This window comes from Glycine max, chromosome 2 (genome assembly GCF_000004515.6).
Source record: "Glycine max cultivar Williams 82 chromosome 2, Glycine_max_v4.0, whole genome shotgun sequence".
Taxonomy (NCBI): domain Eukaryota; kingdom Viridiplantae; phylum Streptophyta; class Magnoliopsida; order Fabales; family Fabaceae; genus Glycine; species Glycine max.
In genome coordinates, this window is record NC_016089.4 from 22,004,810 (window position 1) to 22,031,230 (window position 26,421).

A 26,421-nucleotide genomic window follows, 5' to 3' on the forward strand; every position below is an offset into this window, starting at 1 on the left:
ATCTATTACGTGCTCAAGCGGTTGGATTAGTGTTTATTGTTTGTTAATTTGAAGTTTATCTAATTGGTTTGTTGGGTTGCAGAAATCCACTCTTTTTACCTAAGGGTGTGTGTTTTTTCCGTGTTGTATATATTTGTAAGAAAGAAGATCCTCTTTGATCTTTTGATTTTGCTCGGTGATTCTATGGGGGGTGTATGATTAGTGCTCGTTAATTTGATGTTATGATCCAAAGGGGAGTTGCTGGTTGTTGTCACCATGAATCTTTTTGCAGGTTCTTTGAATCACATTTAGAAAATGCTCCATACACAAAACCCACATTCAAATTTCTTTAAATACTTTACATATTGTTACAAGAATAAGAAGCAGTCAAGATATCTAATTTAACATAATACAATTTGTGTTTTGGTGCTCAAATGGAAAGCATTCAAGTAATTATTCAACATGGAGCAATTTGTGACAATTAAAAGTCACCACAAAGTATTTAATTTTAAAAACATAATTTTTGGTTGTTTTAAACCGTCAGAAAAAGTAATAAAAGAAAATATTAATAAAAATAATGTCACATCATCAATGAATGGCCAAAATGAACAAAAACTACTAAAATATTGGACGGAAAAAGTTTGAAGACGTTGATTGATCATTGAAGAATTTAAGAAACAAAACCATAAATAACGAAAAGTTTAGAGACTAAAAACATAATTTATCTTTTATTATCCAATAAAGGAATATAAGTATGTGCTATTTGTGGCAAGTCTCAAAGAGCATGCAAGAAGGTATGCTAATAAATTCTCTCTGCTGTAGACACAGGACGTAAGAAAACAACGATAACTGTGATATTATCTTTGCTGCCTCGTTCCACTGCTTCAGTAGCTAACCTCTTGGAGCACATTCCAGGCTCTTTAACAGTATCTTTTATTATATTTATGACCTCCATACTGCTTATGGCATCCCACAGGCCATCGCTAGCCATGACCTAAATCAGCAACTCCATTATTAGTTTAATGAGGTGCAGAAAATGTTTCAAATAAGTATATCATAATCCCCCGGGTAATATGAGGGTGATACATATAACATAAACGTATAAAAAGCTTTCAAGCCTTGGTCTTAAGGGCACTTCAATAAAATAGAATTATTCAGGTACACCTAGTGAGTTAGGTTTAACTAAAAGAATGTTACTTAACAAAGCCCTTCAACCTTAGCTTTTGTCTTAAGGGTACTTCAATAAATTAGAATTATTCAGGTACAACTAGTCAGTTAGGTTTAACTAAAAGAATGTTACTTAACAATGCCCTTCAACCTTTGCAGTAAGTGCATCTTATTTTTCAAGATACTTCAAACTCTCGAAGCCTTTCAATACATATAATCGATAAGATTACAAATGCAATTATCATCTGTCAATTATCTGCGAACTTGCTTTGTCAAGATACTTCTAACTGAACTTATCTAAAGACCCAATGTACATAATGAATTTCATGCAAATAGCATAAAGTTCCTTACCAGAAATTCATCCTCTGGGCACAAGGTACTCTCAGTTATCTCAGGTTCTGCAGTTACAGCAGGCTTCAAATCATCATCACCAATAGAACGAGTAACCTGTGTAAAACGAGTTGGTTTTACTTGCATCAATATATAGTAAAACCTCAAATTTCCATTAATATCATTGTTAGTGCCTGATCATATTATTTTGTGAACACAAGATTATTTGTGTGCCAAAAGCTAAAACAAAGGGAACAAGAAAGAAAAAAGGACAGACATTATTGAACCAATTGGGGATCGTTATGTATCAGACCAGTAATGACTAGAGATAGCTCCCCTCTATAAGTAATACCAGAATGCGTGACTCAAGCATTAGAAGCAAAACCTAAAAGCAATTAATTATACAATTTATTTTCAGAAGGCACTCCTGACACTGTTCCAACTACCATCAGGAAACTAGTTGTTGAGAATCAGGAACAAATGTCAGTCATTAAAAATTGATTTGGTAGGATCTGATTTAGGGAAAACTTAATCTCCTAATTATGTGTAACTATTACTATCTGTCTATATAAACGAGCATCCTGCCGTGTACACAATTTTCACTCAACTTCCCTCTGTTTCTCTTATTTTACACTAGTCAAATGTACCAGTGACACTTTCAAGACCTTTAGGTACACTCCATGCTCAGATGTGCACTTAATGAAGCCTATTTGGCTAAGAAAGCTGTCAATTTTTTTGTTCCAAGCCCTTGGAGCTTGCTTAAGACCATATATTGCCTTTCTCAATCTGTATACCTTTTCTTCTTGTCCCAATTTCTCAAAGAGTGGCTGGTCCACATAAACCTCCTCATCTAGCTGTCCATTTAAGAAAGCAGACTTCACATCTAGTTTATGCATAGACCAACCTTTTATATTTGCAATTGCTACCACCAATCTCACTGTTTCTATTCTTGCCACAGGTGCATAGACCTCACCATAGTCAACTCCAGGTTTTCATAAGAACCCTTTTGCCACAAGTCTGGCCTCATTTGGATTTCACCTTCACTTTATAAACCCACTTCAGTGCTATGGGTTTCTTGTCAAGAGGCAGATTAACAAGTTCCCATGTTGAATTCTTCTCAATAGAATTCAACTCTTCTTCCATTGCATTGATCCATTTGGGGTGATGCATTGCTTCCTTAAAGCTTATTAAATCAGATTTAAAAAAACAGTGCATAATGCACCAATTCCCCTTCAGAATCAACTGCAGAATCTAGCACCACATCAAAATCATGTAAAGTTGATGGAATTTGCCTGGTCCTGTTAGATGTCTTAGACCACTAGCAGCACTTGTATTGGTTTCATGCTCATCATTACTGTTGAGATCTATTAGCATTCTGGTTGATCCATTCTCAGCTTCTGTGTTCCAATCCCAGCCTGTAGATTCATCAATCACAACATCTCTACTGATCACAGTTTGCTTATTTATTGGATCATACAACTTGTAACCACCAGTAGAGTGATATCCTACAAGAATCATCTGCTCTCCCTTGTCATCCAACTTTCTTCTCAATTCATCAGGCACATGTCTGAAGCATATAGAATCGAAAACTCTAAAGTGAGTCACATCTGGCTTGATACCTGTCCATGTCTCTTCTGGTGTCTTACCACTTAACCTTTTAGTTGCACTTTTGTTTAGTATGTAAACAGCAGTGAAAGTTGCTTCACCCCACAAATAATTAGGAACCTTTTTGCTCTTTAGCATGCTCCTCACCATATTCATAATGGTTATGTTCTTCCTCTTAGCAATGGCATTGAATAGTGTAGTACAGTCTGGTATTTATAGACCAGAAAAGTCAGTTATAACAAATAACTAACTCCTAACTAACTCACTTAGCTGAGAGTGCAGTTGAATACTAACTCTCTGTATATTACTCTAATACCCCCACCCCCCCTCTCATACTCAAGGTGGTTGTGACTTCGAAGAAGCCTCAATCACATTGGGTTTGGCCCTTAGAAAAGCAAATCTAGTTGGAGAAAGCGGCTGGTAAGGGCATCTGCCCATTGATCAAGTGCAGGAACATGCTGAACTATGAGCTGTTTGGTCAAAACTTTCTGACGAACAAAGAAAACATCAAGTTCCATATGCTTTGTTCAAGCATGAAGGACTAGATTGTGGGCAATGGCTACTGCACTTTGATTGTCACAGAAAACAATAGGAGTGCTGAAGGGAACTTTGAGTTCAGTCAACAAGGTCTGAATCCACAAAATTTCTGCAGCAATTTGGGCTAGGCTACGATATTCTGCCTCTGTACTAGATCTAGCAACAACTTGCTGCTTACAGCACCACCAAGATATGAGATTAGCACCAAAGTAGACAGCTGCACCAGAAGTTGACCTTCTGTCATCAACATCAGATGCCCAATCTGCATCACAAAGAGCTCTCATAGGATAGGTCTGATCCAGGTGCTGGTTTGAGATGAAGCCCATGTAAAACAGTGCCTTTTAAATACCTTAAAGTTCTCTTGATTGCAACCCAGTGGGATTCTAAGGGATTGGCCATAAATTGACAAACCTTGTTAACTGAATAGCTTATCGCAGGTCTAGTGATAGTTAAGTATTCAAGAGCACCTACCACAGATCTGTACAGAGTAGGGTCAGAAAACAGATCAAAGCCAATTTTTGTGAGTTTGCAACTTGAAGCCATAGGGGATGAGATAGGTTGAGTTTCTGTCATACTAGTTTTCTGCAACAAATCTCAGATATATTTTTGAGTGAGTAATAGTCACTTGTAAGGAAGAGTTTTGACTTCAATTCCAAGAAAATAATCCAGTGAACCAAGCTATTTGAGGGAAAACTTGGAATTTAGCTGAGAAGTGAGATGCTGAATCAGAGGGATAGAACTGCCAATAATGATAATATCATCCACATAAACAAGTAAACTGTGTGAGAGTTAGTCTTGTAGATGAAGAGTGAAGGATCACATTTGCTTGCAACAAACCCAAATAGAAGTAATGTAGACTGCAGTCTTTCAAACCACTGTCTAGGAGCCTGTTTAAGTCCATAGAGAGCTCTATTCAGTTTACATACCAAGTTAGAGTTGGAGTTCTGAAAACCTGGTGGTTGAGACATATAGACAATCTCATGAAGGAAACCATTAAGGAATGCATTATTGGCATCTAAATGAGCAAGAGACCACTGATTAGTGATACCCAAACTTAAAATGAGTCTGATGGTAACAGGTTTTACCCAAAATGAGTGTTTGGTGGTCTGTGAGGAGACGTAGAGTTAATAGAGGAGGATGTTTGCTTCTGGATTGATAGCTGGAATAGAAGTAACAGTAACTGGAAGAGATGGATCTGTGGGTTCGGTATTAGGGGACTGAACAGGACTGGATGGTAAACTAGAAGCTGGAATAGGTATGTCACTGTCAGACTGAACTGGCTGATGATTAGAAGAGGACTGTGCAGAAACAGAAGCAGATTGGCCAACATCAGGAGAATTAGAAGGAGGCTGTGAGGGATTTGGAGACTGAATGATAGGAATGGAATGAAATTGAAAAGGAATGGAGGAGGAAGTGGACTGACAGGGAGAAGTAGCAGTCTCAAACAAGTCAGCATAGGGAAACTTGGACTCATTGAAAATGATATCCTTAGAGTAAAAAATCTGCCTGTAGAAGACAAGCATTTATATCCTTTGTGAGAAGTAGAGTAACCCAAGAAAAGGCATTAAGTAGATCTAAAGTCTAGCTTGTGATTAGTAAAGGGAAACAAGCACATCCAAAGGTTTTGAGAAAAGTATAATCTGGAAACTTTTGTAACAGCATATGATAGGGTACTGAAAAATTTAGTGATGCTGTGGGTAGTCTGTTTATAAGATAGACAGCTGTGCAAAAGGCAAAAAATTTAAGTGGTAAGGAAGCATGATGCAATAATGTAAGACCAAGTTCTACAGTATGCCTGTGTTTTCTTTCAATGACCCCATTTTGATGATGGGTGTGAGGACAAATTAGTCTATGTTGAATGCCACAGCTAGCTAAAAAGGATGAAAATGGCCTAAACTCGCCTCCCCAATCAGTTTGAAGACTTTTAATTTTCGAATTAAACTGTAATTCTGCTATAGTCTTAAACTATTGAAAAACATTGAGGGTTTCAGATTTACTTTTGAGAAGATAAATTCAAGTGAAATGAGAACAAGCATCAACTAAAGTTATATAATAGAGAAATCCATTAGTTGAAGAGACATGAGAGGGTCCCATAGATCACTATAAACCAAATCAAGAGAAGTATACACAGATTCAGAAGAAGAGGAAGGAAGTTTGTGAGACTTTCCTACTGCTCAAGCTGAACAGAAATCAATCAGACTTTATTAGAAGTAGGTATTTGCCAATGTTGAAAAACTAATTGCAATACATGATGATTGGGATGTCCAAGTCTATCATGCCAAAGAGAGATGATCCTATTACATTGGTTTACAATGGGCTTGTCGACCTTATTACATGGATTAACATAGGGTTTTTTCAGAACTAGAAATACAAGCAAAACAAGAAGCAGCAGAAACTGGATGTTGGAGAAGCTGTAAAGGTCATCAGGACCAACATTACCTTGAAGTAAGCCTTCATTTGTAACCTAAGATTTCACAGCACAATAATTACAATGAAACTCAAAGAAAACACCATCATCTCCAGCATATTGACTAACACTAACAAGATTTTTAGTAATGTTAGGAACATGTAAGAGATGCTCAAGAGACGAAGAGATTTTGGTATTGTAAGGAGAAATAAAGGAGGAAGAACCAGAAGCAGCGATAGGCAAACCTTGACCATTTCCAACGAAGATCTGGTCAGGTCCTTCAAAGGATTCAATATTTTGAATATTTTGGGATTCTCCGGTCACATGAAATGAGGCACCTGAATCAGGGATCCAATTGGTAGCATTAGAGGTTGGAGTTGACTGAGAAGGAACATTAGTCAACATAGCACTAGGATTTGATTGAGTGTTAGGACTAGCAGATTTGTAATTGTTGTTGATCCAGACATTGGATGGGCGATTATCACTGCTCTGCTGCCAAGAATTAGGGCTATTCTAAGAGTGAGGTCTATAGTTCTGAGATGTAGGATCATGAAGCACAAGGGATGAGTTCAGTTGATAATTTCCATCAAACCGAAAACGACACACCGAAGTAGTGTGGCCATATTTAAAACACACCTGACACTGAAAATTTGCAAAGCAGCCACTGCCACAGCCTCGGCCACCATTACGATTAAAACGTCCACCAAAACCACCGCCACGGCTAACTAAAGCATGGAATCAATATGCTCCTAAAGCATGATCGGGCTTCCAACCGAAGCCAGAGAATTGAAAATCGCCTTGATCTGCAACAAGTACTAACGCATCGAGTTGCGGCCAAAGTGTCATTGATCGGAGCTGAGTTCGAAGCTGACATACGGTAGCTCGCGTTTGCTTATGAAAATAATCGTGAATCCACTCCCAGACTTCATACGAATGAGCTGATCCAAGAACTCGAGAAAGAATTGATGTAGAAAGCGTCGATTGCAGCCACATAAGAAGAACTTAATCATGTTGCTCCCACATTTCATACTCAGGATTTTCAATCCCAGCTTCACAATCTAATTCAGAGAGAATTGTAACAGAATTTGCGGATTAATGACAAGTCACTGAAGGCGATGGGATTTAATAACTGGCTCAACTTGTTGACACTAGAGAAGAAAGGTTTAATCATCAAGTTTGTGAGAAATGGAGTTAGGAAAAGAAGTGGAACGCGTTCTGTTGACGCCATGGAAGATCTCACCAAGCTCTTGATACCATATTAGAGTTGTAACAGAATCATAAAGAAGATAAGAGAGATATTTGAGAGAAATGAAAATGATATTAAGCCACTGAACAGTGTAGTACAGTCTGGTATTTATAGTCCAGAAAAGTCAGTTATAACAACTAACTAACTCCTAACTAACTTTTAACTAACTCACTTTAGCTGAGAGTGCAGTTGAATACTGCAACTCTCTGTATATTACTCTAATATTGACCATTGGTTGATTCATTGCTCATTCCCCCTTTCCACTTGGCTTTTCCTTTCCTGTTCCATCCACTTGCTCCTCTATTCTTGAAGTTGTTATGAGCCTGCAGAGCTTGTTCTTGAGCCTTCTCACCATTTTTCCCCTCATTGATTCTCTGTTTGTGTGCTTCAAGAGAGTTTTGCAGCTCCTCCACCTTCATTGAATCAAGATCCTTTGATTCCTCAATTGCCACTGCAACATGATCAAACCGAGGTGTCAAGGTTCTCAACATCTTGTCAACAACTTATTGATTGGTTAACCTTCTTTGCAGGCCTTCATTGCATTGACAAGCACTTGGAATTCGGTTGAAGTAATCAGCAATGGATTCTTGATCCGTCATACACAATAATTCATATTGCCTTCAAAGAGTTTGAAGCTTCACCTTCTTTGTATTGTCAGCCCCTCCATATGCTTTGTTCAGAATATCCCAGGCTTGATTTGCAGTTGTTGCTTTGGAGATTTTCCCAAAGATTCCAGCATCAACACACAGATGAATCAAAAGCTGAGCTTTAGAATCAAGCCACTTGAGAGTTCTTTGTGAGATGCCTTTTGTTCATCTGATGCATTTCTTCCCAATTCCTGAAACCCAATCTCGACAACTTCTTCCACATCTTGGAAGTCGAAGATTGCGTTCATCTTTACACACCAATCATCAAAGTTGTTTCCATTAAACATTGGTAGGTTTCCTGGAAAAACCCCACTTGAACCAGCCATGGTTCACTGCTCGGATTCTGCAGAATTCCACACAAGAGGAATGCACACGATCCAATAAACTCACACTGGATAGAGTTTTCATGCAGCAGAAAGCCTCACAGGTGTTGCATGCACACAGGGAAGAAACCACTAACACACTCAGAGAAAGAAAGATAGATGAGAAAAGGAAATGTAGTTTGTTATTGAAAACTCAGGTAGACACACACACTCTGATTTACACTTGTACATGTGTCCTTTTATATTGCACACACAATGACAGCAACTGATTTACCTAACTAACTGACTAATAACAGTATTAACTGTCATTTGAATTAACTAACAACAAAAATGATGATGATTTAGAAGAAAAAATGAGCTCAAATTCCAATTTCATAAAATGCACATGGAAGAAACAAATAAAACCAATCATTTCCAAATATATGATATGCACCATTGCAATCAATTTGAACAAACCTGAAGTGCAGGAAGACCAACCCTCCAAGTATCAACTTGCCAATGTACTTGGCCCCCCTGCCGAATAACACGCTCTCTCTCTTGAAGACAGCTTGCAACATGATCCTAATAATGTCAAGCTTTGATTAGTCTAAATGGAAATACATAAAGGAATATAATTAAAGAAGCTTTTACAGAAATATGCACATGAGAGCTTAAGATATAAATTTGACCATGAAACTTATTGGAATAAGCAAAAAAGAGCTTGTTTTGATAAGCTTTACCGAGAAACTTATTGAAATGAGTAAAAAAGAGATTATAAGAGTCATAATTTAATTTTTATGCTAAATATGTTTTTGATCCCTAATAAATACCCGAATTTTATGTTTGTTCACTAATAAATTTTTTCTTTGCATTGAGTTCCTAATAAAACAACAATTTTTGTTTTTTTCCCTTGGCACTTTTTTTAGTTCATGATAAATTAGTGAATTTCGTGCTTACTCCATGATAAATTTTTTCATTTGTTATTAGTCTTTTTTCAAAGGAACTAATAACAAATAAAAAAAACTATTAGGGAGCAAACACAAAATTCGTTAATTTATCAGGGACTGAAAAAAGTGTCAAGGACCAAAAATAATTTTTTTGTTTTATCATGGAGCAAAAACAAAGAAAAATTTACTAAGGAGCAAACACAAAATCTGGGTATTTATTAGGGATCATAGACGTATTTTAGCCTAATTTTTCTAAGTGTAAATAAGCTCACTATAAGCTCTTCCTCTAAGCACTAGCTAACAACAGTAATTTTTTGCTCACCTTACTTAGAGCAATTGGATTACCAGCACGACATAAGATTACCCTGCAATCACCAATGTTAGCAACAAATAGCTTGTTTCTGACTATAAGAATAGCAATTGCTGTACACCCAGGATGCCAATCCTTCTGGATACATCTGTTGGATTTGCGATAGGAATCAAGCTCTTTTCTGAAGGCAGCATCTGTCTTAATGAATGCTTCCGCTAGTGCATTAGCAGGACTGCTTTAACATGTTAAAAGAATTAAACTTTCAAAATGATAGGGCAAATGGGGATGGGAAAGGTTCTAGTATGAAATATACCTGCCCATGAAATCTGAAGTCTGCAAAACTGCTGGTACAGCTCTAGAAGAAAAGGCAGCAGCTGCTGCACCTGCATTAGTAACAATAATGCTTATTAAACTATAATATTACCATGAATTGTCATTAATCAAAATTATCTTCGTGTGCAATCATATTTATCAAAGTACATTACCAAAAATTATGCATCAGGATCCATTACCAAAGTTAGAAAGTTTATTAGTGTAGCTAAGAGTAGCAGTTCTCATTGCCCAGCTGGCAGATGTTAATACACGTGGCAAACAATTATTAGATAGATTCATTTTGATAAGTGATGTTCAGTTAGTTATAACTAATGCAGAGTTATGCTATTGTAACAGTAACAGACTTGTGATAAGATAACCCTCTCTCTCTTTATAAGTACCTTGTGTACACTCAGTGTGTGCTTGGTTCAACTTTTTTTTTTATCAGCAACGATAAATATATTAATAAAAGTACCAGAGGTACTAATTTACAAAGAAGCAAAAACCATCAGTCTCCTGGTTCCCCAATCAGACTATATGCAGTCTCTATAGGAACCAGAGACTGGGTAAGAATACATATTGTAGTTGCTACTAATAACTCTATCTGTCTAAGCTACCCCACTACTGAATAAAAGCTGCTGGTAAGTTTGACGACCAGTGATTAAAAGAAATCATAAAGTTCTCCTCAAAAGTCCTCAGCCATGTCCATAGGAGTAGAACAGCGTCCTCCAGTATTTTGTTACCATCAAAAGTTTGCTGTGAGAAAAGTATCTTATTTCTCTGCTGCCACACAGCCCAAGTGAGAGCCATCCACCAACACTTCCATCTATTTTGTCGGATTCCTTTAACCATAACTGCAGCATGTTGGGAGAAATGTTGCCTTGGGTACTGCGGACTAACCCCCAGAATGTTCACCCACGCCATAGATTCCCACCACAAAGGTAGGATTTTGTGGCAATGGAGAAACAAATGAGCTGCGTCCTCCTCAGTCCTCCTGCAAAATGGACAAGATGTGTCATCGAGTGCCACATTTCTCCTTGTCAAATTTGACTTAGTCGGCAATCTATCTCTAAAGAGTCTCCATGCGAAAACAGCAACCTTGGGTGGGATTTTTAATTTCCATAATTCTTCAAAATCCTGCACTTGATTATCTGCTGCAGCCTCCCCCCACATCTCAGCATATGCACTTTTAGTCGAATATGAACCACTCGGATCAGCTTTCCAAATCCACTCATCCATTCTGTTCCTCTGTATATGACAGTCATCCACGTCACATAGGAATCTAGCAGCCATGTCTAGTTCGCTATCAAACAAATGCCTCCTCCATTTGAAATTCCATTCCCAGCCCATATCCTTCTGCGCTCCCATATCCATAATTCTGTGGTTCTGCTGACAGGAGTTGAGATATAGTCTAGGATATCGTGCTACCAAAGCTGCATCCCCCTGAAGCCAGTTATCCTCCCAGAACAATATTTTATCACCTCTCCCCACTTTCCATGCTATGCCATCCCGAAACACATTTTGTATTGATGGCTGATGTAAAGCTAACTTCAAATCTCTCCACCATAAGGACGCATTTTTATCATATGGTGCTTCAGCAAGTCCCCTCCAGTCCCCGTACCTTGAAACCAGAACCTTTGCCCATAGCTCATCCTGACGATGAAATAACTCCCACTTCCATTTGCCTAGAAGTGCCAAGTTGAAGCTGGTGATGTCCTTGATTCCCAGACCACCCCTCTCTTTTGGAAGGCAAACAATCTCCCAATTGACCCAAGCAATCTTGTTGAGGTCACTTCCCCCGCCCCAAAGTAACCTACGCTGTATACAAACCAGTTTATCCACCACGATTTTGGGTACCCTGAAAAAAGAAAAGAAAAAGATTGGAATAGAGGTTAGGACTGACTTTATAAGCGTAACTCTCCCCCCAAACGAGACGTGTCGCTGTTTCCACTTCGCAAGTTTTCTCTCACATTTATTGATGATTGGGTCCCACAAGTGACAATTCCTTGGATTTGCCCCAATGGGCATCCCCAAGTAAACAAAAGGGATAGACAGTAGGCTACAATTCAAGTAATTGGCTGCTGTTTGCTGCCACTCCTCCGACACTCCAATTGCCCCAAATCTACTTTTCGCAAAGTTTATTTTGAGTCCTGACACCAATTCAAAAGTCCTCAAGATGGCTTTGAGTACCCGGACGTTCTCCATGGACACTTCACCAAAAAATATGGTGTCATCTGCATATTGAAGGATGCTAATGTCCACCTTTTCCTCACCAGCTGGAAACCCTGTATAAAGTCTCTTCTCAATAGCTACTCGCATAAGACCATTTATACCTTCCACCACAATATTAAATAGGAGGGGCGCGAGTGGATCTCCTTGCCTGAGACCCCTTGTGGGAGTAAACTCAGATGAAGGACTCCCATTCACCAAAACCGAGATAGACGCTGATGATAGACACCCTTCGATCCATCTGATCCATGTGGAACAAAATCCCATCCTTCTCATCATGTATGATAAGAAACTCCAAGAGACTGAGTCGTATGCCTTCTCATAAAAAAAAAGAAATTTTTATTTTTGCTATGAGAATTTTTATTTTTATTTTCTATAAAAAAAGAAATTATTTTTCCTAAAAAATGTTTTACCGACACACATGTTCAATATCTGTAACAGATTCAGAATTCAGTTTTGTCATATCATTTATAAGGGAGTATTCATTACTCGCAGTATTCTCTTTTTTACTATCTGTTAGTTATCTGATGTTCTAACCACTATATTTAGTAGTTTATTCTCTTTTTTACTATTTGTTAATTATCTGATGTTCTAACCACTATATTTAGTAGTTAGTCAGTTATCAGTTGTCAGTTTAGTTAGTTAGAGCCTAACAGCTTTGTGACAGCCGTCAACTAACTCGGGTTAGTTTACAGTTAGATTAGTTGGCAGTTATCAAACTATATGTTCATCCTTGTAATCTGCTTACATTTGGGTTGAACAATATCACTATCTCAATCTCAATCTTCTCTCTTTTCCTCTCTCAAATTCTCAATCCTTTTATCATTTAACAATAAGAATTTAGTTTTGCTACCTTCATGAGATTTTTAGATTTCAACTTAAAATCAATTGGCACTAAGTGAAGTTGTTCAACAGATATATAAGTTGCACCCCAAGAACTGTGGCAGGCGATGTGGGACTTCCTAACACCCCCCTCGACAGATGCCTGCCAATACAGGCGAGCCTACTAGAATAGACAAAAACTAAGATGGGCTATAGGCTCTGATACCATGTTAGATTTCAACTTAAAACCAATTGGCACTAAGTGAAGTTGTCTAACAGGCAATGTGGGACTTCCTAACACCACCCCCCTCCACAGATGCCTGCCAATACAGGCGAGCCTACTAGAATAGACAAGAACTAAGATGGGTTATAGGCTCTGATACCATGATAGAAATATCAACTTAAAACCAATTGACACTAAGGGCAGGGCATCAATCTCTATGGTGGAAAGATTTAAAACAAGCTGTCAATTCAGCACAACATGGAGATATAGTTTACAGCAACATGAGGTGGAAAATTGTAAGAGGTGATAAGGTCAGGCTTTGGGGAAGATAAATGGCATCAGCAGCAGCAACCTCTAGCTGAGAGGTATCCTAGATTGTACCAAATATCTACACAGCAAAACCAAACCATCAGACACATGGGCCAGCACATGCAGTCAGGTTGGGAGTGGTAGTTTCTGTGGAGAAGACCGCTGTTCGAAAATGAAATTGAGTCAGCAGTCAATTTTTTAAAGGACATCGAAGGTATACACATTCAGCGGCAAGGATCGGATGAATGGGAATGGTTAGGTGATCAAACAAGGGTATATTCCACTCGTAGTGCCTACAATCTGATTTTGGAAGCTTCTAAAGGGGGTCAGCAACAGGACTGGTGTAAGGAATTATGGAAGATTAAAATTCCTAGCAAAATTTCAGTTTTTGCTTGGAGGCTAATAGAAGATAGACTACCAACAAGGATGAATCTGCATAGGAGACAGGTGCAATTGCAGGATCTGCAATGTCCTTTCTGCAAAGAAGCTTTAGAGGAGGCATCTCATTTGTTCTTCCATTGCATCTTTATCCAACCAATTTGGTGGGAATCGATGTCTTGGCTGAACTTACATACTGCCTTTCCTCTTGGACCTAAACAGAATTTTCTACAGCATATCTCTATCCAGGCAGCAGGTTTAAGGAATAAGAGATGGCGGTAACTTGGGCTATTTGGAAAACTAGAAACAGAGTTCTGTTTTCAAACGCAGAATTTGATGCTAACAGATTGTTCGATGAAGCTGTTTTCTGGACTTGGACTTGGCTTAGACATTTTGAGAAGCATTTCTCAACTCATCTCAATCAATGGGCAAGCAATATTAGTCAGAGTTTTATCATGTAATGGGTGTTACAATTAGAACAAAAGACATGTTCTCCTAATATCAAGAATACCTTAGTCTCGGTGTCTAGATATCAGGATGTATATCCTTATGTACTAGTACCTCTGGTACTTTTGATCATTGATATATATATATAATATATTTAGTTTTGCTGATCAAAAAAAAAAATATTAGTATACTAAACTCATAAAAACTACTAATATAACAACAACGAAGCCTTTTCCACCTCCCACTAAGTGGGATAAGCTCACATAAAACTATACTGGATTTGGAAACAAATGGAGAGGGAAAAAAAAAAGGGCTATCAACAATGTAATACAAGAAAAGCAGGAACTTCAATTTCAATCCTTAAGTTGCTTATTTTATTAGATAAACCAACTTATTATGCTCGGAAGTTTGATCAAGGTGCATGTAACTAGAATCGCAAAGAGATTCATGTACTGATTAGAATACTATTTAAATTCTTCTTGATTTCCTACAACTTTTCAACATATTAAGCACTGCATTTTTCTTCTACAATGGTGCCCAAGCATAGCATAAAGAATTCCTCATCATAAACGAGATAAATAGTAAAATGTTTTCAAGCTATAGCAGTAATTACAATCTATTTTTTCTTAAATTAGGATCATAAAAAATGTAGATATTTGATATATAACTAATATATTATACATACCCCTATGGCCATCAAAGATACCAAAAGCATAGGCATCCTTTTCATCACAAATATGGGGAAGAATGAAATGTGTATCCTCCATAGTCTCCCTTCTCCCACAGGTAGCATAAGATCCCCAAGACATTGTTGGGTGGTATGCTGAAGGCTTGTCAGAAGACTCGCACCTAGTTATCAAACCAGAATCATTTGCACTAGAGGCACTCCTGGCCAAAAGTTCGCCACGAGTGAACCAGCTAAAACTCTCTTGATAAGCCTTAAAGTGATCAGTCTTGCCCGCAGGTTGAACAACATGCAAGTTATAAGGTCTGATATGAATATCTTCTGCCTTCTTTAACTTACCATGCTCCATAACTAAATCAAGTTCCTCAACAATGTCATCAAAAGCAGGTCTGTTATTAGGATCTGCATCCCAGCATTTTTTAATCATTGATAATAATCTTGACGGTATACCCAAGTCCTCGGCAGCAAGGACAGGCCGTAATCCATCAGAAACGACAGCTGCTGTTAATTGCTGCTCAGTATAGTTCATCTCAAGCACTGTGTGAGCCTGTCATCCGTAAACATTGATTAATATTATCATCATACATTTAAAAAAGAAAAGTAAATATAGCCAAGTAAAACAAGCAAACCTCCAACAAAATAATTACTAAGGGCATGCTTGGATAAATTTCTCCAGAGCTTCTAGGAGAAGAAAATAAGAAAAAAATGAAATAAGCTTCTCCAAAAGCTAAATAAGCTAGGGTACCCCGTAAGGGCAATAACTATCTGAGGAAAGCGCAACTAAGGCCCTCTTTAAGAGAGAGAGAAAGCTAACCCTTAGATTCGAGAATAGGAAACTAGTAGTAAGGGTATTGCACTTTAAGAGAAGTGGAACTCACTCAAATAGAGAGTCTAGCCTCATGGATCAAGAGCTAGTATAACAAAGAGGCTTTCAATTCCCCAAAGCAAGTGGGAAAGAAAACTCATTTCCATGAGCATTAAACTCATGTATGGTCTTCACCGCTTGGGAACCACAAAGCTGCTCGATCACACTCTCAACTCATTTTGCTGTCATAGGATCAAATGATGGAGCAATCCCAATTGTGGGATCAGACGATTTTTCTATCCTACTCAAACCAATATATCTTTTAAAAAATCAAACAAACTTGACTCATTTTTGGTTGACCTGTCAAACTAAAGCCCTAAACTCATTCATTTCGGCACTCTTGATCTTCTTTCTGCTCCTCTGCAAACAAAAGTTCCAAACCGATTGGTTCTTCTGCTTCTGGGTTCGGCACTCCACACTTCTCCGCACCTCATCTTGGTTTTATTCTGCTACTGGGTTCAACACTTGGTTTATTTGCTTATGGGTTCAACTATTTGTTTTGGTTTGGTTGCGGCTCAGGACCTAGGGTTCAAGTTTCTAATTTCTGTTGGGTTCCACTGCTTCTCTAATGTGTTCTTCGGTTCATAATGTCTTTAAGTGGTAAAAGAAGCTAGGGAGGGTGTTATGATATAAGGAGATGGGACAGTTACTTAACAAAGTTAGACTATTAATAAGTTAGTTAGTTAGTTAGAGGGGTTTATTAGATATAAATAGGGGAAGAAGGATAGGGGAGATTCAGATTTTGGATCATTTCATTTGTAATTGAGCATTAGCTCTTTGTGAAAGAAGAAATCCTTTGTGAAGGGGAAACCCTTGGAGGAGAGTTATCTCTCCTATTTTCTGTTCTTTTACAATCAAGAAATTCCATCTTTCTTTTGCTTTCTTCTTTTTTCTAACTTGGGTTCCTAACAGAGGGTAATGAGGTTCAGGTTTTGCAAGAGTTGGAAGCAGCTCTGTTGATGTTGTTCGTGGTGGTTCAAAATTTGGAATTGTTGTTACTTAGTTTGTGGCTGTTAGTATACTAAGGTTATTTTTCCTTATTTCTCTTATTTTTTATGCATATATATGAGTTCAAATATAATTTTGCATTTTAGGTAGGATTTGTGTTACAATTACACCATTTTCATGTTTCTCTAACCTTTCCAGACCTGTCGGTAGGATCTTGATTTTGACTAGCTTGGCAAAAAATTTAAAAAAACAAAATCCTATTTGATTTTTGCTAATTATAATATATATATACTCCTCATTGATAAGCCAGAGTTCCATTGATTCAAAACTGTATAGGAAAAGTTTTTCTGTCTTCATAAAAAAAAAAAACATGTTTGGAAACTAATGTCCATACTTCATCTCATTTATAGAACCAGTAATACTCCATATACAGGCAATAAATTCAAACTACACATAAGATAGTTAGACTGACCTGCGCTTCTGTACGAAGATCAGTGTATGGCACAACACCAGTTAGGAGTTCACTGCAGCAGGTCCAATAGAAGTTTTCAAATTCACAAAGCAAAAATTAAATTGAAGAATTTTATTTATACATGCTTTGTTAAAACCCATGAGAAAAAAGGCAAATGAGAAGAAAGAGAGAGAATGGTTGATTGAATGACAGATTCCAAAGGAGAGAATTTTCCTGCCAATGGCATCCCCTTCAGTAAATAGCCACTGCTCAGTTCTAAAATCTGAAACTTTGAATGAAAACCTCTTCTACCCATCTACTATTTACCTAGGTCCCTGCTGCTGACAACTTCAACCATCTAACCAACTTAACAACATTAGCAGCTGATAGAGGGGGAAATAGATGGGGAAAGGTGTATGTTAGAAAATACCCTTGGAAGAGTTAGTTAGAGAGCTGTCAGTTGTAGGACAGCTAAGATAATTGTTAGTTAGTTATAACTAACTGTTACTTGGTTATAACCAACTGTTAGTTAGTTTGTTATAACCAATTGTGGTTAGATAAGAGGCTATAAATAGCTGTGGAAGGGGTTAGTTACAGGTTGAACAGAAATTGAGAAGAGAATAGGAGGGTGATAAGACCTCGAATCCATCAGAGTGTGCAGTCCTTGAGTTGTAGCATTCTAATTCAAATAAAACAAATTTCCCTGTTCTGGTCCAGTTCTATCAACTAGAATCAGAGCTCCGATCTTGGAGCGTAGAATCATTAATGGTGACAAAGGCAAACGCAAGAATGGAGACACGCATGGAAGCTATGGAGAAAGCGATGGAGGAGAATCGCGAAGCGGTGGAATTGCAGCTGAGCTCGATCGAAGGGATGATCCAAAGGTTGGCCGGGCACAATTAACGATCGGAGGGGATGAAGGTACGGCAGGGCACAACGGCAACCGGTGGAGGAATTTAGAATTGCCCATATTCAACGGTGAGGATCCAATGGACTGGTTGACCAAGATTGAGCAATATTTTTGGTTACGAGCAGTTAGGGAAGAGGACAAGCTGGAAGCGGTGATGATCGCGATGGAGGGGAAGCTTTGGGTTGGTTCCAATGGTGGGAATCTTGGAATCCAAATCATTCTTGGGATGGGTTCAACATTGTTGTCACTCAAAGGTTTCAGGCTTCAAGCTTGGGAAATCTTTTAAAGTGCTGTTGGCACTGCAACAAGAAGAGACAGTGTCGGGATTCATCGATCAATTTGAGAAGTGCGTTGGAATGGTGAAGGGGTTGGAGGAGCCATTTCTGGTGGAAGTGTTTCTCAAGGGGTTAAAGGAAGAGATTAGCACAAAAGTAAGGCTTCATGAGTCAAAGAACTTGATGGAAGCCATGGTTAAGGCTCGAAAAGTGGAGGATAAGAACAAAATTTTAGGGAAGTTACGCGTGGGTAATGGGAGGGGGAGTAATTTGCAGAAACTGTTCATTCAAGGCAGAAGGGGGTAAGAGATTGGCAGCCAGCAAACAATAAGGTGACTGACCTTCAGAATGTTGTAAAAACAGGGACAAGAGGCTGAAAAGGTAGAAGGACGTTCCACAATTTGTCTACTGTGGAGGTAAATGAAAAGATGAGGAAGGGAGAGTGTTTCACATGCGAGGAAAAGTATAATCCTACATGTGTGCAAAAATAGACAGTTTAGATTGATGATTATGGAAGAGGAGGAAGAAGGAGATTCTAGGAGCCCACAAGGGGAGGATAAAGAAGAGATGGGGGAGTTTCACCAATTATCCCGGCATAGTATTGGGGTTTTTACCACCCGGAAATCTCTTAAGTTGTGGGGAAAAATTAAGAATAAAAAGGTGATTGTGCTAATTGATTGTAGAATCACTCATAACTTCATACCACTAAAGTTAGTTAAGGGGCTAAGGTTGGAGGTAACCCCTACAGGCTTATATTCTGTAGAAGTGGGAGATGGACACAAGGTTAGGTGTCAAGGAATGTGTAGATCCTTGCCTATTGATTTGCAAGATTTACAATTCACAAAGAATTGTTATTTGTTTAAATTGGGTGGTGTGGATTTAGTGTTAGGAATGGAATGGCTGGCTGGATTGGGGGCCATTGAGGCCAATTTTGAGAAGTTGACATTAATAGTGCCAGTGCAGAATAGAAAAGTCTTATTGAGAGCTGAACCAAAGTTGATAAAAGCTGCCATTAGCATGAAAATGATCAAGGGGACCATACTGGAATCTGACCAAGGGTTTATGGTGGAAGTAAAACGGGTGAAGGAGAAAAGGGAAGGGAAGCAGTTCCTAACCTGGTGGTATAGCTGCTGACACAGTTTGAACAAGTTTTTCAGGAACCTCAAGGGCTACCACCTCATCGAGAAAGAGATCATGCCATCACTATCCAAGAGGGAACCAAGATCCCCAACTTAAGGCCCTACAAATACCCACATTATCAGAAGGATGAAATTGAAAAGATGGTAAGAGACATGTTAACTGTTGGAATTATTAGAACTAGTACTAGTCCATATGCTAGTCCAGTTATTTTAGTTAAGAAAAAAGATGGTAGTTGGAGATTCTGTGTATCCCTTGGCCATTCGAGCATTTTGTGATGCTGATTGGGCGTCTGATGTAGATGACAGGCGCTCCACCTCAAGGACTGCCATTTTTCATGGTCCAAACTTAGTCTCTGTGGTCTCGCAAACAAAAGGTTACTGCCAGGTCTAGTACTGAAGCTGAATATCGTAGCATTGCTCAAACTTCCACTGAATTGACTTGGATTTATACTCTGCTGACAAAGTTACAAGTTTCTTTCACTACTCCAATAATATTTTGTGATAATCAGAGTGTTGTTTCTATTGCTCACAATCCAATTTTTCACAGTCGAACAAAACACATGGAGATTGATGTGTTTTTTGTGAGAGAGAAGATTTTGGTCAAGCAGCTCTCAATTGTTCATATTCCAGCTCTGGATCAGTGGGCTGATATTCTAACTAAACCCCTGTCTGCATCAAGATTTGAGGCTCTGAGAGACAAACTCAATGTGAAGAGTATTTCCAGTAAAAACTCTCCCCCTTGAGTTTGAGGGGGGTATCATTATATGTCAATGTATAACAGTGAAAACAGTTTTGTATTTTGTCTATAAGGGTTGTTAGTCTTTGCTAACAGCACCCATTCTGTATTTTGTATTCTGTACTGAATATCTACTGTAAGGGCTGCTAGCTTTTGCTAACAGCACCCATTTCGTGGTAGTTAGTAATTCAGGGAGTACAAGGGCTTCTCTAGAGTTAGGTAGCTAGCTGTTAGAGTTAGTTAGCTTTTTGTTAGAGTTAGTTATAGTTAGTTCTGCTGTATAGAGGTTTATAAATACCTGGATTGTAACTATCTCTAACTTGGTTTATAAATACCTCGTAGAAGCTACTCATGCCTTTGAAGAGCTTAAGGCAGCAATGAGGAGGCTTCTTATTCTGGCACTACCAGATTTCTCTAAAAATTTTATCATGGAAACTGATGCATTAGGAACTGGGCTAGGGGCAGTTTTATTGTAGGAAGAGAAACCTTTAGCTTTTTGGAGCAAGGCTCTGTCAGACAGGGCTCAAGTCAAGTCAATATATGAGAGGGAACTGATGGTAGTGGTGTTAGCAGTGAAGAAATGGAGGCATTATCTGCTAGGAAACAAATTTTTAATTAGGACTGATCAAAGGAGCTTGAAGTTCCAAAATGAGCAGAAGCTTATGAGCGAAGAACAGTTCAAGTGGGCTACTAAATTGATTGGTTATGATTTTGACATTCAGTATAGACCAAGCAAGGAGAATATAGTGGTTGATGCACTATCCAAACAGTTTTCATTTTCAGCAATTTCGTTGGTGCAAGAGAGGAATGGGTTGATTGGGAGAAAGAAATACAAGCTGATCCTCAATTATATGGAATTTATCAAGGGGTTCTAACTAAAAAAGAAGAGAAGCCTGGATATACCATTCATAGAGGTAAACTATACTTCAAGGATAGACTAGTTTTGTCAAGAAATTCCACTAGAATCCCTCTACTTTTGAAAGAATTGCATGATTCCCTTTTGGGAGGACATTCGGGGTTTTTTAGAACCTTCAAGAGGGTGGCTAATGTGGTGTTTTGGCAAGGAATCAAGAAAACTATAAGGGACTATGTTGCTGCATGTGAAATCTGTCAGAGAAATAAGGCTAATACACTAGCTCCTGCAGGGTTGCTGCAGCCCCTACCTATTCCAACTAAGGTATGGACTGATATCTCAATGGATTTCGTTGGAGGTTTACCAAAGGCTTAAGGTAAAGACACTATCTTAGTGGTAGTGGATATGCTGACTAAGTATGCTCATTATTTTGCATTAAGTCATCCTTATACAGCTAAGGAAGTAGTTCGAGTTATTCATTAAAGTGGTGAGACTGCATGGGTTTCCAGCCTTGATAGTCTCTAACAGAGACAGACTTTTTATGAGCCTCTTTTGGAAGGAGTTGTTCAAGAAAGCAGGCACTCAATTGAGGATGAGTACTGCCTATCATCCTCAAACAGATGGGCAGACGGAAGTAGCTAATCGATGCTTAGAAGCGCATTTGAGGTGTTTAATTGGAACCAAACCAAAAGAGTGGCCTAACCACTTGGCTTGGGCTGAATTCTAGTTCAATTCAAATTTCAATATCTCTGCCAAGATTTCTCCTTTTAAAGCTTTGTATGGACAGAAACCTCCACTGTTAGTTAAAGGAGCTGACATTCCTTCCAAATTGGAAGAGGTAAGTTGAGTCCAAATGAGAAGCTGAGTCCACGATTTTATGGACCCTACAAGGTGATACAAAGAATTGGGGAGGTCGCTTATAAACTGGAACTTCCAGAGGGAAGCAAGACACATCCAGTGCTTCATGTATCCCTGCTCAAGAAAGCAATTAAACCCACTTGTTCCCCTCAATCATTACCAACAGCCCTGAATGAAAATTGGGAACAGTAGGTCCAACCAGAGAAGGTCATGCAGAGCAGAATTTCAGAAGATGGCTGAAAGGAGGTTCATATCAAATGGCAAGATTTACCCCACCATGAAGATAGCTGGAAACTTGTTGACGAAGTACAAACTGTTTTTCCTCAATTTGACCTTGAGGACAAGGTCCATCTTGAAGGGGGGGGGGGGGGGGGGGTTGATAGAGGGGGAAATAGATGGGGAAAGGTGTATGTTAGAAAATACCCTTGGAAGAGTTAGTTAGAGACCTGTCAATTGTAGGACAGCTGATACCTGTTAGTTAGTTAGTTATAACCAATTGTTGTTAGATAAGAGGCTATAAATAGCTGTAGAAGGGGTTAGTTGTGGATTGAACAGAAATTGAGAAGAGAATAGGAGGGTGATGAGACCTCAAATCCATCAAAGTGTGTAATCCTTGAGTTGTAGCATTCTAATTCAAATAAAAGGAATTTCCCTGTTCTGGTCCAGTTCTATCAGCAGCCTAACTAATTCTTTAATTATTCCAATTTGTCTCACTTTTCTTGTCCTTTTTCTTCCTCCAATTGTACATGGGGTTTACTTTTCATTCTTCTGGATCTCATCATGCTCATATTATAACAGCACTGAACCACCAGCTTATGTGATAAAATAATGACCAGTGTATATGGTAAGTGTTAGATGAAACAAATAGTTAGTAAATCAAGCTGCCTACCTTCTACAAAATTAAGGTTGACAAGCAAAAAACAATTTCCTAAAGAAGATATGTATAGTGTATGTTACTGTTTACAAGAATATCTCTATTTGAGAAAGGAAGAAACAAAAGAAATGGATAATAGTCCATCTGCAGATTTGCTTGACTGTCCATTGCTTTACAAACGAAAGACAAAGAAAAGATATGTTGGTAGATTCCAAGTTGCAACTCTAAAATGTATTTTCAAACATAAAACTTGAAACCAATCTAATCAACTCAGAAACCAAAAATAGCACACTGCATCAAGGTAACATTGTTGCAACTTGTTCCTCATATGGTATAAGGTATATAATTAACAGCATCAAATATATGATTACAATACATTCATTAAAGGTCGACTTTTCTTACAAAACCAAAAACAAACATGAATTGAAGAAACAAATATTATATTCTTACTTGATTGATATCCCAAAACTGTATACATCTGACTTTTCTGTATGTAACTCTTTTCTTAATATTTCAGGTGCCATGTAAATGAGTGTTCCAACCATATTCTTTTTGTGGAAACCACCAGTAGGCTTTCCAGAAGACTTCCAATTCTCAGTAGAAACTCTCTTAAGATCATTCTTGTATTCTGCCAAACCAAAATCTGTGAGGTGTGGACAAAGGTTTTTGTCAAGCTGCATCACAGATTCACAAGATTAGTAAGGTGATACATACATGGAGTACAATATATCAAATATAAAAGATGCTTCTAAACAACCATTAAACCAAAAGATTTGGGAGACATTTACAAGAATATTTGCCGGTTTCACATCTCTATGCACAATCCCGAGGTTATGCAGATATTGCAAAGCCTTTGCTGGAGAAAGGAAGTTGAAGGAAAGGGGAAAAATTTGTCAAACACTTTATTTTCTTTTCCTTTTGGATAAAACTGTCAATCACTTTATATAACTTCCAAAATTTCCCTACATAATTGGAGTAGGTAAAATGAAATGGTTAAAGAATTGAAGGAAAAGAATTCCTAGTTGATTTTTGGAATTCTTCTAAATTTCACAACAGCTTATTTGGAGTTCTTTTTGGCATCTTAATTTTAACTTAACAACTTGGAAATAATGCTTTAATACCAAAATAACCATTCAAAATTTCTAAAATAACATTGTAAATTATTTTTCAAATGTAATCATAATCTAACTCTGCCCATGGTCTCATAGCCAGTCCCAAATCCAATTAAAGGGAAAGGGTTGTGATAAGCCCTCAATTATTAACATAAAACTTGTTGAAACCCCAAACAATCAATTAATCTATCATGGTATCACTATCATGTGTAGCAGTTTAAGATGGTTGAAACATCAAAAGATATGCAGATACATACAGATAGTTTGTGACAATATCCTTCAATATGTAAATGAACTTTTGTTCATAGTCCAAGAAAGTCAATTTCTTGCTTTATAGTAAAAGATATACTCATTTAAGCAGACCATAATGTTTATACTCCGCAATTCTGTCCGGGGTTCTAAATCTATACAACTTGATTTGACCAAACCAGTGAAACAATAGTTAACAGTTCATTTGCAGAATATGTTAGAAAAAGTACACCTAAGCCAAGTATAATCACAATTATACCTAACTGCATTGCTATCATAAGTGCATCGTTCAGAGTTGGGATCCACTCTTCCACATGTAACTTTTGTGCTAGATTTGGAGATTCAAATAACTTGAAGAAAAACATGTAATTGGGCGGTTTTGCATGGGCCGCAATCGGTGTTGCTATTCCTGGATGATCTAACTTGCTACATAATTAAAACAACAACAACAAAAAACAGTAAACCTTAAAACTCACAAGACTCCACATAATTAGCCTTCAGCATATCAAAACATTAATGAAAACACTAATTTCATTAGAAAATGTGCAAATAAACATGTAAAGAACTACATTAAAAGAGAGGCAGTAGATAGAGAGAGAGACCACAACAATTGCAATTCTTTATGAAACTTATTAATGTCTTCTGAAGTTGACAAGATGGGTTTCTTCACAGCAACCCTCGTGCCATCCAAAGTCCCTTCATAAACAACACTCTCAGACCCTATACCATTACCACCACCAACCAAAGTTTCAATATCAATAACCCTCTTCCATAGAAAAATAACCTCAAATATTAACTACCAACAAATACAATATATAAAATTAAAAACTAAGAAGTTGGAATGGAATTTAAGGGTTGAAGGGAGAAGGGGGAGGAGAGGCCGTGAGTTCGAATCTCCTACTAACATTCTAACAAAATTAACAACTAAAAAGAATAAAAAATAAAATAAAAACTAAGAATTGGGAAGCAGAAAAAAATAAATACAAATTGAAAATCGGAGAAGGGTTTTGGGTTTGTTTACCTCGGGCAATAGGAGAGAGAAGGGTATAAGAAGAGGGAGGGAGATGAAGGGGAATAGAGGGGCTGGTGCAGCAACCCCTAATGCACGTGTTAGGCTCCAGAATCTCTATTCCCATTGTTCTTGTGTGGTTGCAGAAGAAGAATATGAAAATGAAGATAGACACGACGCAACACGGGAATTATAGTGCAGCAGAAGAGTGCGTATGGTACTACGGTATATCATGTGTTCAATTTTTAGCGATGGAAATTTCGTGTCGCTGGATGTTATGTTACTCGAGTTTTGGCCGTTTCATGCGGACGTTCCTGGCAGCTGCGGAGCACAAAAGAAATGGACCCCGCCTTGATTGGTCCCATCCCATTACATATGATTTGGAACGCCTTTTTTACCAAAAAAAAAGAAAAAAAGGGTAAAATTTTATCGAATGGAATATATTTTAAAAAATACTCAAAACCGGATAAATCTTAATAGGTATTACTATTTTTAATTCAATAACATATGTTAGAACTTTTTATTTTTTTTAACTGAAGTAGTAGATTATTTATAACTTCAGTTCAAGTATTTTTTTTTATGACTTTAAAATTGTAATTTTTTTTAATTGAAGTCATAAAATTATTTACTATTTTATTAATTAACGATTTTTTTTATTTTACAACTTTAAAGTAATAAAACTTTTTTTAAAAAATTTTAAAGGTTTACAACTTCAAAGTGGTAAACCTATTTTTTTAGTTTTTGTTTTAAATTTAAAATTGTTTAGGGTGTTATTTTTATTTTAAATAAAAAAATAAAAAAATTATATTTAATTGTAAATTTAAAACAAAAACTAAAAAAAAACAAGTTTACGAATTTTGTCGTAAACCTTTGAAAAATTAAAAAAAAGGTTTTAAAAGTCGTAAAACAAAAAAAATTGTAAATTAACGAAATCGTAAATAATTTTACGACTTCACTTGAAAAAATTATGACTTTAAAGTCGAAAAAAAATATTCGAACTAAAATCGTAAATAATTTTACGACTTTAGTTCAAAAAATAAAAATAAAAAGTCGTAACAGTGTTATGACTTCTCAATTAGAAGTTGTAACACTTGTTACGACTTACCCGTTTTGGGTAATTTTTTAAAATATACCCTCAATTAAAAAATTAGGTAAAATTTTACCCCTATTTGATAAAAAAAAAGCGGGTTTGGAACATAGATTTTGTATTTTAAAAGTGGAGTGAACCCAATTCTTTTTCTTGGAGCAAAAATTATTTGG

The 26,421-nt window shown here is 37.5% G+C and overlaps 1 protein-coding gene across 1 annotated transcript; it reads right to left on the bottom strand.

Moving 5' to 3' along the window:
• Positions 1-679: 679 nt before the first annotated feature.
• Positions 680-25,531, bottom strand: LOC100785390 (protein kinase and PP2C-like domain-containing protein). Its single transcript, XM_003518940.5, has 12 exons — positions 25,174-25,531; positions 24,755-24,872; positions 24,412-24,578; positions 23,580-23,647; positions 23,242-23,465; positions 17,168-17,219; positions 14,883-15,429; positions 9,791-9,860; positions 9,490-9,709; positions 8,698-8,802; positions 1,498-1,593; positions 680-973 (listed from the first exon to the last, which is right to left on the bottom strand). Exons 1-12 carry the CDS (start codon positions 25,286-25,288, stop codon positions 779-781), a joined length of 1,977 nt encoding a protein of 658 aa, XP_003518988.1. The 5' UTR covers positions 25,289-25,531; the 3' UTR covers positions 680-778.
• Between the last annotated feature and the right edge of the window lie 890 nt (positions 25,532-26,421).